Source organism: Aphis gossypii, chromosome 2 (genome assembly GCF_020184175.1).
Source record: "Aphis gossypii isolate Hap1 chromosome 2, ASM2018417v2, whole genome shotgun sequence".
Classification (NCBI taxonomy): domain Eukaryota; kingdom Metazoa; phylum Arthropoda; class Insecta; order Hemiptera; family Aphididae; genus Aphis; species Aphis gossypii.
The window spans coordinates 16012934-16030683 of NC_065531.1; the positions used below are offsets into that span (position 1 = coordinate 16012934).

At 28.7% G+C, this 17750-nt stretch overlaps 1 protein-coding gene across 1 annotated transcript in view; it reads left to right on the top strand.

Moving 5' to 3' along the window:
* Positions 1–17750, top strand: part of LOC114131710 (sushi, von Willebrand factor type A, EGF and pentraxin domain-containing protein 1) — a 57085-nt gene that overhangs the window by 31100 nt on the left and 8235 nt on the right. The window contains exons 2-4 of the mRNA XM_050202192.1: positions 14113–14212; positions 14747–14805; positions 17031–17240. Of these exons, the coding sequence (XP_050058149.1) occupies positions 14113–14212; positions 14747–14805; positions 17031–17240 (369 nt within the window). The remainder of the gene's footprint in view (positions 1–14112; positions 14213–14746; positions 14806–17030; positions 17241–17750) is intronic.

The following is a 17750-nucleotide window of genomic DNA, read 5'->3' on the forward strand; positions in this document are numbered from 1 at the left end:
AAGCAGATCAGATTATTATCATGTCATATATGTATAGATTTAGAAAAAATAATTATTATTATCGTTGCTATTCGTGCGTAAAGTACGTAAGTCGTTATAACGTAACGTGCGTTAGAATAATAGTAAAATCTCTCAATGTATGTAAACCATAAAAATGATTTTTATAAATATATAAGTAGCCTCCAGGGCTCCAGCAAGTATACATATATTCTAATATACCTAAATGATTGCTTAGGTATACTAGCAATATAATAATCAATATAGGTAGGTACTTAATCCTAATGAGTTGCTAGTATAACGAGCATCGAGTATCAACGCGCTGTATTATTTTTGTACTTTAGTTTATTTCCAAATATTTGCGGTAATTTTTTTTTACATTTCGATAAAAGCTATTATCACAGATTTTTCGATATTTGACACGCAACCATGAATAATAATTAGGTTAAAAGGTCATTGGACTATTTTAGTTTCAGTTCTATATGAGTAAGTTATCGATTGGATCTTAAGGGGATAAATTTCATGTTAAAGGATTTGAATGATTATATTCTGTAGTTTTTTTATTATAGAATCGTTCGTTTGTAGAATTTAGATACTTAATCGGTGATTATCGTTATGGAGGTTTGATTACTAACATACCAAGGAACATTAATTGTTTTCTTGAAGGGTATTGATTGGAAAGTTGTATAATTTTTAGTTTTGAGTTTTTGAATGCTCTCAAAAATTGGATCCTCATCCTAGAAATGGCCAAAGAGAGTTAAAAGTTATGTTTCTACATTACATTATTTGAACTCATTAATTTGTATTTTTCATTATAAGAACACTAAGTATATACCAGATACCTAACTGGTTTAGATGACTTAAGAGTTAAAGATGATGTTTCAAGAATTGGATCACACAGAAGAGTTAAGAGTTATGACACCGTTATGTAAAATATCTAGTTTTTTCCTTGTTGAACTTTTTTTTTTATTTTCTTTAAAAAGCATACAATTTTTTTTATTATTATTAAATATATAAAAATTAATTTTGATTGACAACTATTGACATGTACGAGAGGAGAAAAAACAACAGTGAGTCGTGAAAATGTTTAATTAACTCCTGCTATATATATCTAAACGTCATAAAGATACGATTCAATATGAGTATATAAATTGCACATATGCATTTTTCATATTAGTATTTTTTAAACGTAGTCGTATAATAAAACTTTCATATTCACATCGTATACTACTTTCTGTACTTACGAGTTACGTTATAATATACCAATGATAGTTAAGTCAATAAATTAGAAAATTTATTGGTTTTGTGCATTTAATCGCACACGTAATCGTGTAATATTATTATGTGTTATTTACACAATAAAAAACCGCATTGTGATTCAGATGTGGATCATTATACAAATATAATATATATTAGATATATGGGAGAATTTTTTTGAATTTTATCATTTATGTAGGTTTACTATAATTTGTATTAATTAATAACATCATGTTTTTATAGGTTAATCATGCCAATGTCTTTTCGAAATATTAAAAGTATTCGTTTGTTATGTGATGCAGTTATACGTTATTATTATTTATTAAATTTCATATGAATCTGAGCATGTTGAGTTATCTAGCTATAGTTATATACGATAGAAGTGCAGGCGAAATTGTATGTGTATAAAATATGCAATATACTTTGTTAACTTAAATAAATTAACTATTTCGTTTAAATGTTTCAATTTTTCATTAAAAAAAAATCTAAAAAACACACTTATTTTTTTATTATAAATAATATTATTACATCATATAAAAAATATTTTTTAAAACGCATCATTTATTGTTTAAATTGGTGTCTGGTAAATAGCCGGTGTTAGAGTATGGACTACGGCAATTATTTATTATATTATAAGTTATAAGTTTATAACCATTGAATTACGCATGCAAACCGGATGGGCCACGAAAAGAGAAAACAACACCACCATTGCGATATCGTGTAATTTTTTTTTTATGTATATACGCGTATATTCACTGGGTTGCAAGACGCCGAGTCGACTTTAACAGCTGGCTTTTAGTCGTATGCATATGGCGTCTAAGTATTTGCAGCCATTTTAATTGCGAGGAGAGAAAAAAAAACGTGCCATTATGATATATTATAATATAATAATATAATGTACCGTAATTCAGCCACTTTAAATTTCTGAACCCACTTGTAGGTAGGTATATTAATATATTATCATATAGGTACGTATCACACTGTAGATAAGTCCACTTTCGCGTTTTTTGGCAATTTAATTATTTGTATTGTTATTATAACCTCTATTATATTTCTGTATAGATAGTTTATATTATTATTATATATATATTTTTTATTACTATTAAAAAATATTTTAAGTTTAGTGAGAAATTCATCTGTATATGTGGTACACACGTTTTCTGGAAATTTATAATCGATTTTTATAACGTATACGTGGTCTATATATTATGTATAATTTGGGGATTAATGTTATTATTACGTTATACTAATATTATTATCGTTGTGTATGAGGCGTGTGAGATTTATTGTCAATATACATAATATTTTCTATGGTAAAAAAAGATAATAAAAAACATGCCGGTACTTCTAAGGGAGATCTTAAGAAACGTTATTTGTCCAGTATACAAAATTATTTAAGTCTTAAACGGAACATTATTACATAAATAAAGAATAAGTAAATAAAGTTATAAATAAAGAACAAATAGTATACTTTTGTGTTATACGCAGAAACCCAATAGTATCCCAACGTGTACTCGTATTTATAAGAACAAACACTGAAACAGTTTAGGTACATTTAGGGTCGAGTAAGTGAGTAAGATATATACTCGAAAATATGATAATACACTAAGTGAATAAATAAAAAATAATCACAGCTAGGTATAGGCCATGAAAAATACCGTGAGGACTGAGGAGATGCAGTATATAAAGATAGGTATCAACTATCAGTATACGTGCGGTTGATACAGGAACGCAACGGTTGAATTAGCATTGGACATGGGAACGTTGGAGAGGATTGCTTATAGCAGCTCGAGTTCTAAAAAGACCGTTATGTCGAAAAGAAAATAGAATTTTTTTTATTGAGTTTGCAGTTAAGAATATAAATAATATACGACTAATGATTTATTTTTGTTATCGTTAAAACAATAAATAACATCGTGACATAATTACGCGCGAAGACAATTTACGATTTATTGTCTCCAAGTCAATAATGTGCAATACTCGTATTATAATATACGATTGCATATTATTATATTATGTTTACATATTGTTCTCAGTCGGCCACCGTGCGAACCCGCCACGGTTTGATGCGTGAAAAACTTTGCATATACCATTGTATCAAATGCATCGTATAATGTAATATTTTTATACCAAGTCGAAGAATATTATTAAAAACGTCCTTGTTTTATTTTTAAATAAATTAATAAATATATAATTAATATACAATTAGCGGTTTGCCAGTCTTACAAAATTGTACTGTTTACCGTGGCTAAATAAAAATAACAATAAATCTTATAAATTTAACCTTATATATTTGACGGTTCTGTGACAGTGGCGTCAGTGAAGTGATGTATAGTATAGCTGCAGGTATGTATTTATGTAATTTATTTGGCACATAGGTACTTACCCTACCTACTTGTAAGTAAATTTATTTTCCCTCTTATTTGTTTATTATATAACAAGTATAATGCAGTATAACGACCTGCAACTATACATTGGATACATAATTACAGTTATTTAATTTCTGAAAATTACTGTGGATTTTAGTGTTATGAGTATAATGAAATTTTGCATTTTTTTTTTTTTTTAAGTAAAATGATAATTTTAAAATATGGAGTACGGTGATAGGGAAAATGAATTTAAAAATGAAGTTGCAGCTGCATAGTGAAATAATAACCGGTTGGGTTGTTTGGTTTTAAATAATATAAAAAAAAAACAGCACGTAGGAAGTGCAGTTACGCACCGGCAATCATGCTGTAGGTTTTAGTATGCGGTATATAATATATATACTATATACTCTACAGCAGGACCCAGTTTATATACCTACAGCTATTTAATATGCTATTGTAAAAAATGTTTAAATATTTTATATAGGCAGAAAACAATTAACTTGGAAATGAAAATAATTAACCATAGGGTTAGGTATTAGGTTACTCGAAAAATTAGCAATAAAAATTATAGTATTTTTATGTTATAAGACATAAGTTATAAATTTATTATAATGTACACCGGCGCTGCAGTGTGAATATTGTATTCGTAAATATCGACGATTAGTGACGTAGGTAGTACTTTTGCATTTAAAAGTAGGTACTAAATAAGGTTTTAAACAGTTATCGTTTTTTAGAAAAACTTAAATTTATAAATTAAAACATAATTAAATGCATCATTCATTATCTATAAGTCGCATACCTATATACTTAACCTGTAAGAGTATCACTGTTGAATTGCATATTTTCCTATACATTATGTATACGATATATATGTACATAGTTTCGATATTAGGTGAATAGTAAATTATCGTCCAATTTAAATATTTTAGATTATAAAAATATATGAAAAACCCCTAATACGAATTCTTGGTTAAATATCGATTTAACGAATAACGATAATGATCACAAAATTGCGGTACAAAGACATTATTACACTACGTAATAAATAATGACTTATCACAGTTTGGTTAGTTAATATAGGATATATTGTTATCTAGTATTGAACGATATAACAGTAAACCATGTCTGTATATAATAACAAAAACAACAATAATAAATAATAATAATAATAATGTCACTATAACCGCGTTTTTATAATATGGTAATCATATACCTATAACTGTTTATTCCATTGTGGATTTACAATACCACAACTATATACAGTATATAGGTACATATAATACTGACTGGTTCAAGATGCATAGAAAGACTAGCCATTAGAACGATCTTTGTATTTTAATAGTATCCGATACTGAAAATTTGTCGTGCGAAAAACTAGTTTCCGGGCGTTAAAGTCATTTTGATCGGTGAATCTCGACACAACGGTTGCGTCGTTCGGTACCTATAATAGATATACGTTTATTATTATTTGTATAACATGTGGAATACAATACATTAAATGTAGGGAAGTTTCTTTTATCTAAATGATTGCTTAACAGTTAATACACACAAACATATAGGTATATCGTAAATTATTTCAAAATTGTTATTACCTACTATGACATGCACTGCGGGGTGTATCTATACAGTTTTACAACTTTATATAACGATTTAAGTGAAAATAAATCTTCCAGATACACTTCTTATTGCATTACATTGAACCGTTATTAATTCATTGCTATTTATTAGACCTTCGAATCGATTGTTTAACTGTATATCGTAGGTGCATATGTGTGTGTGTGTGTGTGTGTGTGTGTGTGTATAGTTGATAATAATTTGAAAATCATTTTATTTAAAATACTGAGGTACTTATAATAATATAATAAAGTAACGAGGTCATGATCGTCTGTCCAAGGTGTCGCATAGGTCCTGTTTCTAATATGTTTTGCTTTCTCGGTTTTTCTTTTTTTTTTCGGCGAATTTCTATATTGTCCGGTTTGTCGCCGTTTCATAGACAGTAATATATGACGCTTAACGACCTATAACATTTTACTGTAGACGAAAAAAACGACATAATATATTGTTTTTTAACTATATTGCTTTTTTAAGTATATATATGGTCCGATTTTAAGCGCAAACGTTGGATATTATAACTACGTTTATGGAGATAATAATAATATAACGTTACTGGTATACAAGCGAGAGTATCTATACCGTCACCATGAGCTTGTATGTAGCTATATTTAAAACAAATTTAGAACGGTTTAGAGTGGTAAAATGTTCTTTTTTTAGGAGGAACACAAAGCCTGCTCTAGGTGGCCTTGCGCGAACCGTTGTATTCGAATGCGGGATATAATAAAATACAAATTATCATTGAATATATAAATGATGTCGTGATGGATAATAACATTGAAACGAAAACAATATGACATTCAAATATAAGGGTAAAATGGACACGTTTATCGCAAAAACGTATACATGTATATTATATAGTATATATTAATGATAAAACTTTAAAATAGCGCTTTGAGTTTTTGAGTGGAACATTATACAGGATTTTTTTAATGAGGCCAATGAGGGTGTATGACAGGCCTTTTTTTATTACTGCGACTACTGCAGTTATATATTATTAGCATAAACCACTGAACCTAATTAACCGATATAATGAGCTAATTTCTAATAGGGGTTAAACAAATTATTGAAATTTTTAAGTTACCAGTATGATTTTATAATATTTCTCTAGCATTATAATTTATAATACATTGATCATAATAATATATTTATGTAATATTTTAATAATATTTTATAATTTAGAGAATTCATATTATACAATGGGCTTTTTAAATAGAATCATAACGTGGTGGGTGTTGGACGAAAATATGTGAAATACAAATTTAGACACAACGAAGTCAAAATTGTAATGCATGTGTAAACTATGTATGTGGCATGTTGGTCTTGGCGCATAATATTATTGTATTTATAGGTCACTGCATACTATATGTATAATATGGTTGTTAAAATTTAAAACAAACACTGAAATTATCTGTTTTAATTATTACATGAAAAAAACACCGTTTGATTTTCAATGCCACATTGTAGTTATTGTTGTTCAAAGCGCGGCAGTTTGTGAAGTTTTGGAATATCGCGGCACGCATAAAAAATAGTGTATGTGTATATATATTGGTACTGGTACACATATTCATAGTAATATAATATACTTGCAGTGAGATTGTAAGAACAATAGAAATAATGTATTACATACTGTTATGTTTTAAGTATAAAGTAACAATTAACAATTTGCAGCAGTTCGCATGAGGAATTATTGCGAAACATGTTTCTGCAGTGTAAAACACATATTTGTTTATGATTATACAAAAATGACGATAATTATATGAGGTACCTAAATCATTTATATATTCATCTGATGAAAAACTCAGTACCTACTTACGAAGTAACATATTTTATTTATGTAATTAGTAATTATCATAAACTTAAAAAACATGTATATTATCGACAATTATATCGCTCGTGTAGTTAACGTCGTAAATGACGATTTTCTAATTAAGACTGAAGATAAAAAAAATTAAGACTAAAATAAGTGATTTAATATCCGTGGATATAACTGTGTAAGTAATATTTTAATAGCTTCTGTAGGTATACACTATTTTATTTTAAATGATATGGTGATTTTCTCAAAAATTATTCATTAATTTTATTTTAAAAATTAATTTTTCATTAATTATTTATTAAAAAAAAGAAAAAATTAAAATATGTAGAATTAACCGTTATATTATGTTGAAGAAATAAACATTGACTGGAAAAAAATGCACAAATATACAAAAATAAACATGTAGGTACTAAAATAATTAAAATTTAAAACCAAAAGATTTTAAATAAATCTATATCGAATCAAATTATTTTTTATTTTTTTTATTATTTCATAATCGAATATGTAATTGCATACAGTTCCGAGTACTGGACTGTTTACTAATTAATAATACAGTGGTATCATAAGTATTGATAAATGTAGTGAAATAGGTAATAGTTTTAACAATCAGTCGTTTATATCTTTGTCCAATGACTACGAAGAAAGTAATTTTTCTAACACTATAAAACCCGCTCGACAGCATTTCGATAGAAAATTTTGTTCGATATCGTATAGGCATTACGAAATGTATCAAAACGATATCTCCGGTGTATTTATATACGTTTCGACGATGTGTACAGACTTTCGTCGACCGTTTCTCGTCGCAGCGACGCCATCGTGCGCCTGCGCAGAGTCAGAACTCGCGGAATAGACTTAAGGGAAAGCAGTCCTCGCAAAGAACATTACAAAGCTACTTTTTCCGTGAGTACGTGTGTGTGTGTGTGTGTGAATAATCTAAAGTAGGTATACGAGGGGTCTCAGACAAAGTTCGAGTAACTGAGGTAGGAGTTTGGAATAGCGAACTGTAACATTTTACGCGATCGAATGTGAGAATATAATATTTATATGCAACTTCTATACTGCAATATTATAAATCGTTATAATTTTTTTTTTTTGTTTCATCATTTATGTATAGGGCGTTTACTTGCCACCATTTGAACGTATAATATGTTATTACTTATATCATTATTCATTAATATAATTACACTTGATTGTAATCGAAGATTTTCCTAAAATATCCGATTTCGTTATACGGTGACCAGTGCAGTGGAACTTTGAGAAAAAAAACTACGTTTATACACGTCATTGTGCGCAATGCATTAGTGCGGCATATACGCATTTTCGTCACACCATATAGGTACTCGATTACAAAACAGTCGTACACGTGTATAACATACCTACTCTAAGCACTTAGAATATTTAAATCGTATATTTTATAGATTATAACTCAGAAAACGTTTTTAAGGCGGAAACGCCCGATAAAGTTTTACCAAATTTTGGATTCATAATCTTGACCGTTTTTTATTTTGAAATTACATACAGCCATATCAAACACGTGTGCTTAATCAATTTATTTGCTTGATTAGGATATACATAATATATCAATGTCAAAATCTATCGTCTATTTTTATTGACGATTAAACAATTGTTGTATCAATCTACAGCCATACATACAGGTATGTAATTGAGTTATTGTATAGGTAATAACACAATGTTCGAATTGAACAGTTTTAGCTGTTGTACTTATCGCTGTAGGCGATCGTTCAGGGATATTATAGGATTACATTATTAAATTAAATACTTTTGTGTAACGCGAAATAACAAGACGCAGCAGACGGTATATTATATTGCACGCATGAAAATTTTAAGTGCTTATACGTGTAATATAACGGTCGCTATATAACTACAAAATAGGTAGTTTATATATTTCATAATATCTAATATCATCGAATTCTTGTTTTATTTATTTACTATACCATGTGGTTAGTAGAAAAATATAATATACCAAAAACTAACCACGATTCACGAAAAGATATACGAATGCATAAATTTAGTGTATTTTTATTTTCACAGGAATTCTGTTTTTATAAGAATTTTTATTTATTTTAAATTATATAATCACTCAGCTCTAATACTCTAGAAAAGAATATTTTTCTAAAATTTCCATGTACATAAATATGGAACATATAAATTAAAACTGCATTGTATGCATTTTTATATATACTGTTTATTCCTGTTTTCTCGAAAAACCAACGAAAAAATATACTGTGACAGATTAAAATTCCGTTTATGCATTATGATGTTTAATAATATATTATGTATCAATTACTTTTCTCGATCGTTTACTGTATAGAATATAATCGAGAGATCCCACACGAGGCGTAGTTCTATTAGTAATATTTTATATAATAAAAATGTAATATATATACTTATAAATACTATCGTTATTTATTTAGTAATTAAATAACTATAAAACTACAGAATAAATATTTCGATATAAAACTAATCGCGACGTTGATGACCGTTTCGAATAATTTATATGATCGTATTATTATACTATGTACTATAGGTGCCAATACAACTGGTTCGAGCACCCGTTTCACGCGCACTTGATTTGATGTAGTGTACACTCCATAAATGAATGTCAATACGACAGTTGTACCTTCTACAGTTATCTACTTGAGTGTATTGATAACCGTAGTACTTACTTAAAACAGGTCCGTATTCAAAGGGGATGGTTGTAAGATGTTTAACTCCCCTCCAATTATTTTTTGTATGCATGTCATTAAAAGATATTATTTTTATCAAATTAAAAAGAAATTTACTTCTGTAAGACTTCTGAAGTAGGTATAATGTATAATAATCAATGGTATAATCGAAAAACTATATAATTAACAAACACTGTTCATAATATACTTAAAAATTAATTTGAGTATAATAATATTTTTTTCATAGCCCCATCCACAAAGAAACCCTGCGCACAGTCTTGGCCTACAACATCTAATATACCTACCTATTAATGATTTTTATTCAAAAATTGTATTAGGTACCATTATTTTAATTATATGCTTGCGTGTAAATGTTTAATGTACCTATATAATATTATCTCGTAAATTGGATTTATTTCCGTAATTCAATTATTATTATTAAATTATACGTTGGACGTATCTTATATGCGCACGACTATATAAGCGATCGATGCGAAAATAGGCGATCGCGATAAGAATGCCCGAACACTAGTCGTGAGCTAGGTGTATACTAACATTATACTAACTTACGTGAAATAATGATCGAGTTCATAAGTATGCATAATATCGGTTAATCATACATTTATACAAGATTCCCTCCAGTTTTCAGTGTTTGTTTTCACGTAAAAAGTATCGAAAAATGTGGAATAATATCTTTTGACTCAAATGCACACAATTAAAGTATGTGTTACTATTATTTATTATAATATATTTATTTAAATAGGTAATAATATAATAATTGTGAAAAGTCTAACGAAACTTATCATAATATAATATTATGATATTATCAAATTATAATATGTACCTATTAATATATTTTTCCGTCGAAATCATTCGACTTTTTTTTATATAACCTTGTCTATTTTAGTATCAAAACGAAAAATACCATATTAGTACAAATAATATATTATTAGATAGTCAAAACCATTTCAAATTTTCACGAAACGGCTAGAGCGTTAATCCTTTATAAAAATCATAATTTTTTTTAAAAATATTTTTCATCCTTTGAAATCTTAAGGACATTTTGAGAATTGCAGTGTAGGTACATTAAAATATATTTGAAATATTGAAATCGTCAAAGCGTGTACCAAGACGGTGACGTATGCGCAACCGAATATAGGTACACCTTTATAAATATTCTTATATATTGCAGGTTTAATAATTATAATATTCGTATACATATTATACGTATTTTTTACGCCCGCGCGACAACCATAAAATATAAACGTTTACAGGTATATATGCATACACATAATATCATGCAATTTGTTGTATGCGTAGGTACTCTGCATGGTTCGTTATTCGACGGACGTGGTGGGTCAATATTAATAAGTCGAGCGACGGTTAGGTTAAATACGTTTTATCCGCTTAAATCCGATTAAAAATAAGGACGAAAATTTTCACTTTTCTTATATTTTTTCGTATATTATTATTATTTTACATACATAGTATACAGAAACAATTGAAATTCATTATTTTCAACGCTCGACGTCGGTTATACGGTCGGCAATGAGACGGACATATAATTCATAATGTACCAGAATAACAATACATATTGTCGTATTGTATCGGTAGTTTTTGTACAAAAATGATTAAAAACGATAGTACAATATAAATTAATTATTGCTCCAATAATTGAATTTTTATTATTATTAATTTTATATTTTTTATAAATATTTATAAACTATTATACGAGTGATAACCGTCAAAATTATCTACCTGATATATTATATGGTATTATGGTACCATACCAATATTATTAATCGTCTATCATAAGTTAAGGCGAGGGGATTTTACGATTGATGCGATTATTACGCGCTGTATTAGATAAACAAATAAATCCTACGCACTCTTAAAAAATACGACCTATACAATTTATAGAAAGTACCATATTGTTTTCTAATGGCCGATTTCAAAAATCGATCTTAGAAAAGTGAAATGTTATCGTCGATCGTAGTTTATAATCATAATATAATTCAAAATTAAATCTATGAAATTGCATACAGCGGTAACGTCACAAATTCTGTACAAGTTGAAACCCGTTCGTACGACAATATAATTACTACCGAAAAATATAATAAATAGGTACTTATTATAATATACGCTATACACTAACGTCGACGATTATGTTATTATTATATGCATGAAATTGTTATATGTATAGAGATACAAGTGTACAATGGCAGACTCCGCGACAGTGTACATTATAATATCATATAAAGACGTGACAACGTACGTACAACATCATCTAATCATATAATATGAAGTATTATAGGTGCCTACCTACCTATACTATTATGGTACAGCGTGTGGTTAATTGTCGTAGATTATGTATTTTTACTATACAAAACGTGCTTCAGATTTAAACGCTTTATGGCTGTCGCGAGTTCCGTCCAACTTAAAAAAATTAAATCTTTGTATTCAAGATTATCAGACGCAACAATATAGTCTATTATCATTCGATATAATGTCGTATTGTTTATGCAACGTACAATAGATATATTATAATATGAAAGTACCCGGTGGCGACGCGGCGTTAAGCGTGGTACTGACGATTAGTGACCTCCACGCACAGCGGGACTTATGAGTATTGAAAATCTGAATTATTTGACAAATTTAAATGCTAACTTGTCAATTAACCCTTTGGTAACTTTATCGCATCATACCATTATCATGTCCAAATCTCGGCTAAAACTAATCTGGACTAGTGGCCTCAAATTATTATTAGAAAACACCAAAACACCTATTCAAACTGTAAAAAATCGTTTTTTTTAATATTATTAAAAAAAAAAAAAAACAAAATCCCCAAAACACAGGGATTTTCTTTATAAACATTTAGTATAATCTGGTACTTCAAAAGCCCAGCCGCTTAGCAAGAGACACTAAGTTTTTATAAATTTTATTAAAAATCATTTAATTAGCTATATAGGCGTATATATGTACAAATACTTGACCTGTAACATTGATTATTTGGTAAATAAAAATTTTTTTTCTAAATTTTTTAGACATTATTTTGCACGCTTAGATAATTAATATTTTATATGATACAGAAGGAAGTATGAAGTAATTAATATCTGTGTGAAAACAGAAGAGTCATATTTTATATCGTTCCTGAGCGAATTTTCGCGGTGTCGTATGGTATTAGTGAAATTCTGCCGTGTATCAGGTAGCCGTTTACACACAATATCGTTACAAAAAAAATTACCTTACCACCCTTATAAATTTTCAAAAGAATATTTAAGAATATGCTTATGGTTTGAGATAAATAATAATAATATAATATCGAGTAGTTAGGTGCCTAATGCCTATAAATATAGTATTATTTCTTGAAATACCAGTGTTTTTAGTGAATTGAAAATCCGTTGTTTTCGGAATACATTTACATGAATATTATACTGTCACGATTATATATTATATTGAAGTACGTGAGTGAGTAGGTCGTATACAAGTGTACCTATATAGGTACACACGACACAGGTACCCTGACGATGAAAAAATGTACCGTTAAGATCGTGCGGCAATATTGAGTTTACCATAAGTACAGTATAAGTACACGCACGTTATTCTATAATCATCGCTATCGTATATCGGCTCATTGCGAAATTCGATCACCTATATATACTATATATAATATTATGCATATGAATATTATTTTTCCGTGTCAATTTTAATAAAATATAATAAAATATCGCTATGTGAGGTTTCAATGATTTCGTAGGTATAATGTTATTTGCTTTTGCGCGTACAGACACGAGTATATTCGATCATAATATATTACATTGAATTAATATCGTGATGTGCGCCGATCGGAAAATGTGGGTTGCAACGCGATACGTATTTAATACAATAATAATAATTTAATATGAAAACCGTACACATATGCAATTACGGGATTATAAAAATATCATAACAATTTCACACGCACAGTATACAATACGATATGTATAATATAATACACATTCGCTCGTCGATCCACAGTGTTTCTACTATGTGTATTATAATGCTATTTGTGTTCTCTCGCGACGAGAAATTTTTTTTCTCGTATGAAATTCCAAAAAAACAACAAAAAAACACGCTCAGGATTAAACCGCACACACACATACACATAAAAATTTAATAATTACTGCGACGGTCATCGCCACGAGAAAGTAGAATAAAGTAGATTAAGTGTACCAAATATCTGCTGCAACTATACGTACCTATATAATATATATTTTATATTAAGTATATCATGTCATTATTACCTGTGAACAATATATCTTTACAAGCGTATATAACAGTATGAAAATTAACAAAGTCTTTATTTTCTAATTTTTTTGTCTTTTGTTTTGTTCAGATAATATTTGCGGTCATCCTCCCGTGCCCGTCAACGCCAAACTGGTCCGGGACGGTGCTAAGGCCACGTTCGTTTGTGACGATGGTTACAGACTCTTCGGGTAAATATTATTGACACATATTTTTTTTTTTTATTAACACAACATAATGCATATTGTATGTCGAATCGCAAGGTGATTTTTTTAAATAAAAAAGGTTGTGTTTTTAAGTTAAAATATACGACAACACTATATAATTTTTAACAACTATTTAAATTTTATATTAAGAAACGTAAAATATTTTTATGGATATTTTAAAATATAAAAAATAATAGCGAACAACTGTCAGGCAAGAAAATAAGCCGCAATTTTTATTTTTAATTAAAACATGTGTATCATGCTGGTTAAATAACGCGACTTATCTTTTATTTTTGTTTACAAAAATTAAATCAAAAACCGTAATTTCTCAATAAATAAAATTTATTTTGCAAAAATATTCAACATTTGATGACTAGCACAATGTCAAAATGATAATATTATGTTGTACAATCATTCAAAAATTGAGACTAGACCCTAAAATTATAGCAGGTAACAATGTCATATACACAAATGTAGAACTATTGTACTTCCAAGTTTTAATTCTCTATAATTTTACAGGTCCGAATCGATAACTTGTTCCTCAAATGGCGCCTGGACTGGAGATCTACCGTTTTGTGGTAAGTTTAGTTTGAGTAGAAATGAATAATAATAATAGTATCTATTCATCTGTAATTTGGACATATATCAGAAGTCCTTGTCGTAATTCAAATTTGAAATCCACAAATTCATAAAGATTATAGACTTATACTTAAAGTAGAACTTGTAGAAGTAATTATTATCATAAAGCTCCAATATCTACATATTATGGTTTTATCTTTAATAATAAAATAATTGTTAACTTGATGTTTTAACGTAGCAAGTATAACGCTAATTTTTTTTTATGAATTTGTTAAGCACAATAATCTAATACAAGGGCGAGCAAAAATTCTGGACATATTTTAGTTTTTCCTATACACATATATGTCCTATTTTTTCATTTTTTCCCGAGCGAAGTTAGATTATTATATAGCTATAATAATATGATATAATATTTTAATATTTATATTATTGAAAGTGAGTGTTGGGAATAGATCATTCTACTTTACTCTGTTACACTAATTGGATTCGGACTCGCCGCTTCCTGGACGTCTCCCGTTTTTATGTACTATAACTTGTACAACAAATACTTTATACCTACACTGACCTACTCGGCGTTTGTATGTATATCGTATTAATTAAATGTTATTAGATTTTTTCTTCCTGATACGTATAGCCGCCCGCGTGTACGGCGAGCGGTACAAAAATCGACCGGGAAATGTTTTTTTCCCAAAAAAAAGTTTTATTATAATACATACAATCTCAGTGCACAATATAATATCTATCAAACATTCACATTCATAGATACACGTATTCTCTCTATTACGAAACGATTATGTATATCGTACGCAATATGCGTGTATTATTATCATATAGGTACGTCATATTAATTCGCTAAACATTATGATACATATTATTATTATGTAGTAGGCGCAATATATACTGCAAACATACATCTTCTGCCAACTAAGCTCTAATTTAGAATTTTTTTCAAAGAATGTTAAGTTTATTGGTGTACTTATATTTTACGTTCAATTTTCACATTAGGTGCCCACTTATTAAATACGATAGGTAAACTATTTTTTCTACAGATTTCTATAATTCTATGTAGTAATATTAAGATTATGTTAAACGTATCTACATAATATTATATTATGTGAAACTAAAACAGATATTTGCACTATATTCGTAGATCAGGACAAAACTTAAAAATATTGTTCAACACATATAAAAAATGCTTTTTTGGTTTGTCCGTTTCGTGACGATTAAATTCCAAGAATAATTTCATTGTACGAATTATAGGTACTCTGCAGTATATAGGCATTACTAAACTACAGTAGTCACCGCTTATTGGTCTCAATTTTCTTAGAATTTCTAAAAATACAATTTCAATCTAACTTAGTAGGATTACAAACTAAGAAAGCAGTAAAACTCAATAATTTAATTTAAATTTTTTCTCATCGTGAACAGTGATCAATTTATTAAGTTTATGTAACGTAAAAAATATTTATTAATAAATTTTTTACCTACCTATTTAAATAACAGCCAACAATATTGTCCAAATTACATCATATTCATATTTTTTTTTTTATATAGAAAATAAATGCACTCAACTGTTAAATATTAATTATTTGTCTAATAGTCTATATAGCGCAGATTAAGCAAACGTTTTAATTTATAATAACAATTACGTCTCGTGAGAAGTATAAATTATTACGTTTTAATTGTAAAGCCCGCAGTAAATAACAGTTATAATAGTTTACATAACCACGGTATAATAATATCGACTGTATAGTTAGTAGTTACATATTTAACTAGGTCGATATTTTTTTGTTTTTGTATTTCGTAACAGTTTGTAGGAGGAACCGACGAGGGTTCTAACAGACGAATGAACTTTTCGACCATCGTTTAGCTATGTATGTGTAGTGTGCAAATATTGTTTCCCCGACATTTTGCCTTACAATACAATTTACTGAAGCTTAATAATTCGACTTTTAAGATATCTCTATAAATTGATCACTGTCTTCAATTTATTAAAAATCTCGAAAACAATGACAGTTTAAATGTTGTTTACAACTAATAGTAATATAAGTCAATGATTGTAGTGGATGCAACAATTCATATATGAATCCGGAATCGTATTAAAAAAAAAAAATAATAATAATTGGAAAAATCGTTGATACATATGGCCCGACACCCGTCCTATTATATATATAATTATTATTATTTTTATACATATACAATACGTCTGTTTTCGAATACACAGGAACAAACGTGGCTGTGCACAAACCAACTAACCAGTCGACAACGGCCAGGGGCGGAAGTTCAGGAAACGCCAACGACGGCGACCCAACAACGGTGCACGATGGCCGAAGGTGTACAGAAACACTCAAGGAACCGTCACCGTGGTGGTCGGTCGACTTGCTGCAACCGTACCCGGTCCGGGCGGTATCCATCACGACCAGAGGATGTTGCGGTGAGTAACTACATAATATATATAATTCTTATTACACATCGGGAGAAGTAAAGAACACTTTTTGTAAATTATTAACCCCGTTGAAGATTCTAAATGCACTTTTTAAATTTCAACCACACATATAACAATGAGAGCTGCGCAATTAGCATTTTTACACATTGTTGAATTTTTTGAAGATTCAATATTTCGATACTACGTTATAGGTGATTGTTGTTGGGTTAGCAACCTCCACCCTCCAACTCAAAAAAAAAAAGAAAAGAAAAGAAATCAGTATAAAAAATTTAAGCAAGAATATATTAATAATTTGATTTTTACATTTCCAATAATAAATACTATAAACAAGTATATGTAGGTAGGTATATATTATTATTATAAAGCTATAAAATTGCATTACTTTTAGTTTACTACGTATAACATAATTTCTGAAACACGGTTTCAATTAGACATCAATAAATACGATTTGGAAAGTTTTTTTAGCAATTTTATCCATTTTGATTGATGATGTCATTT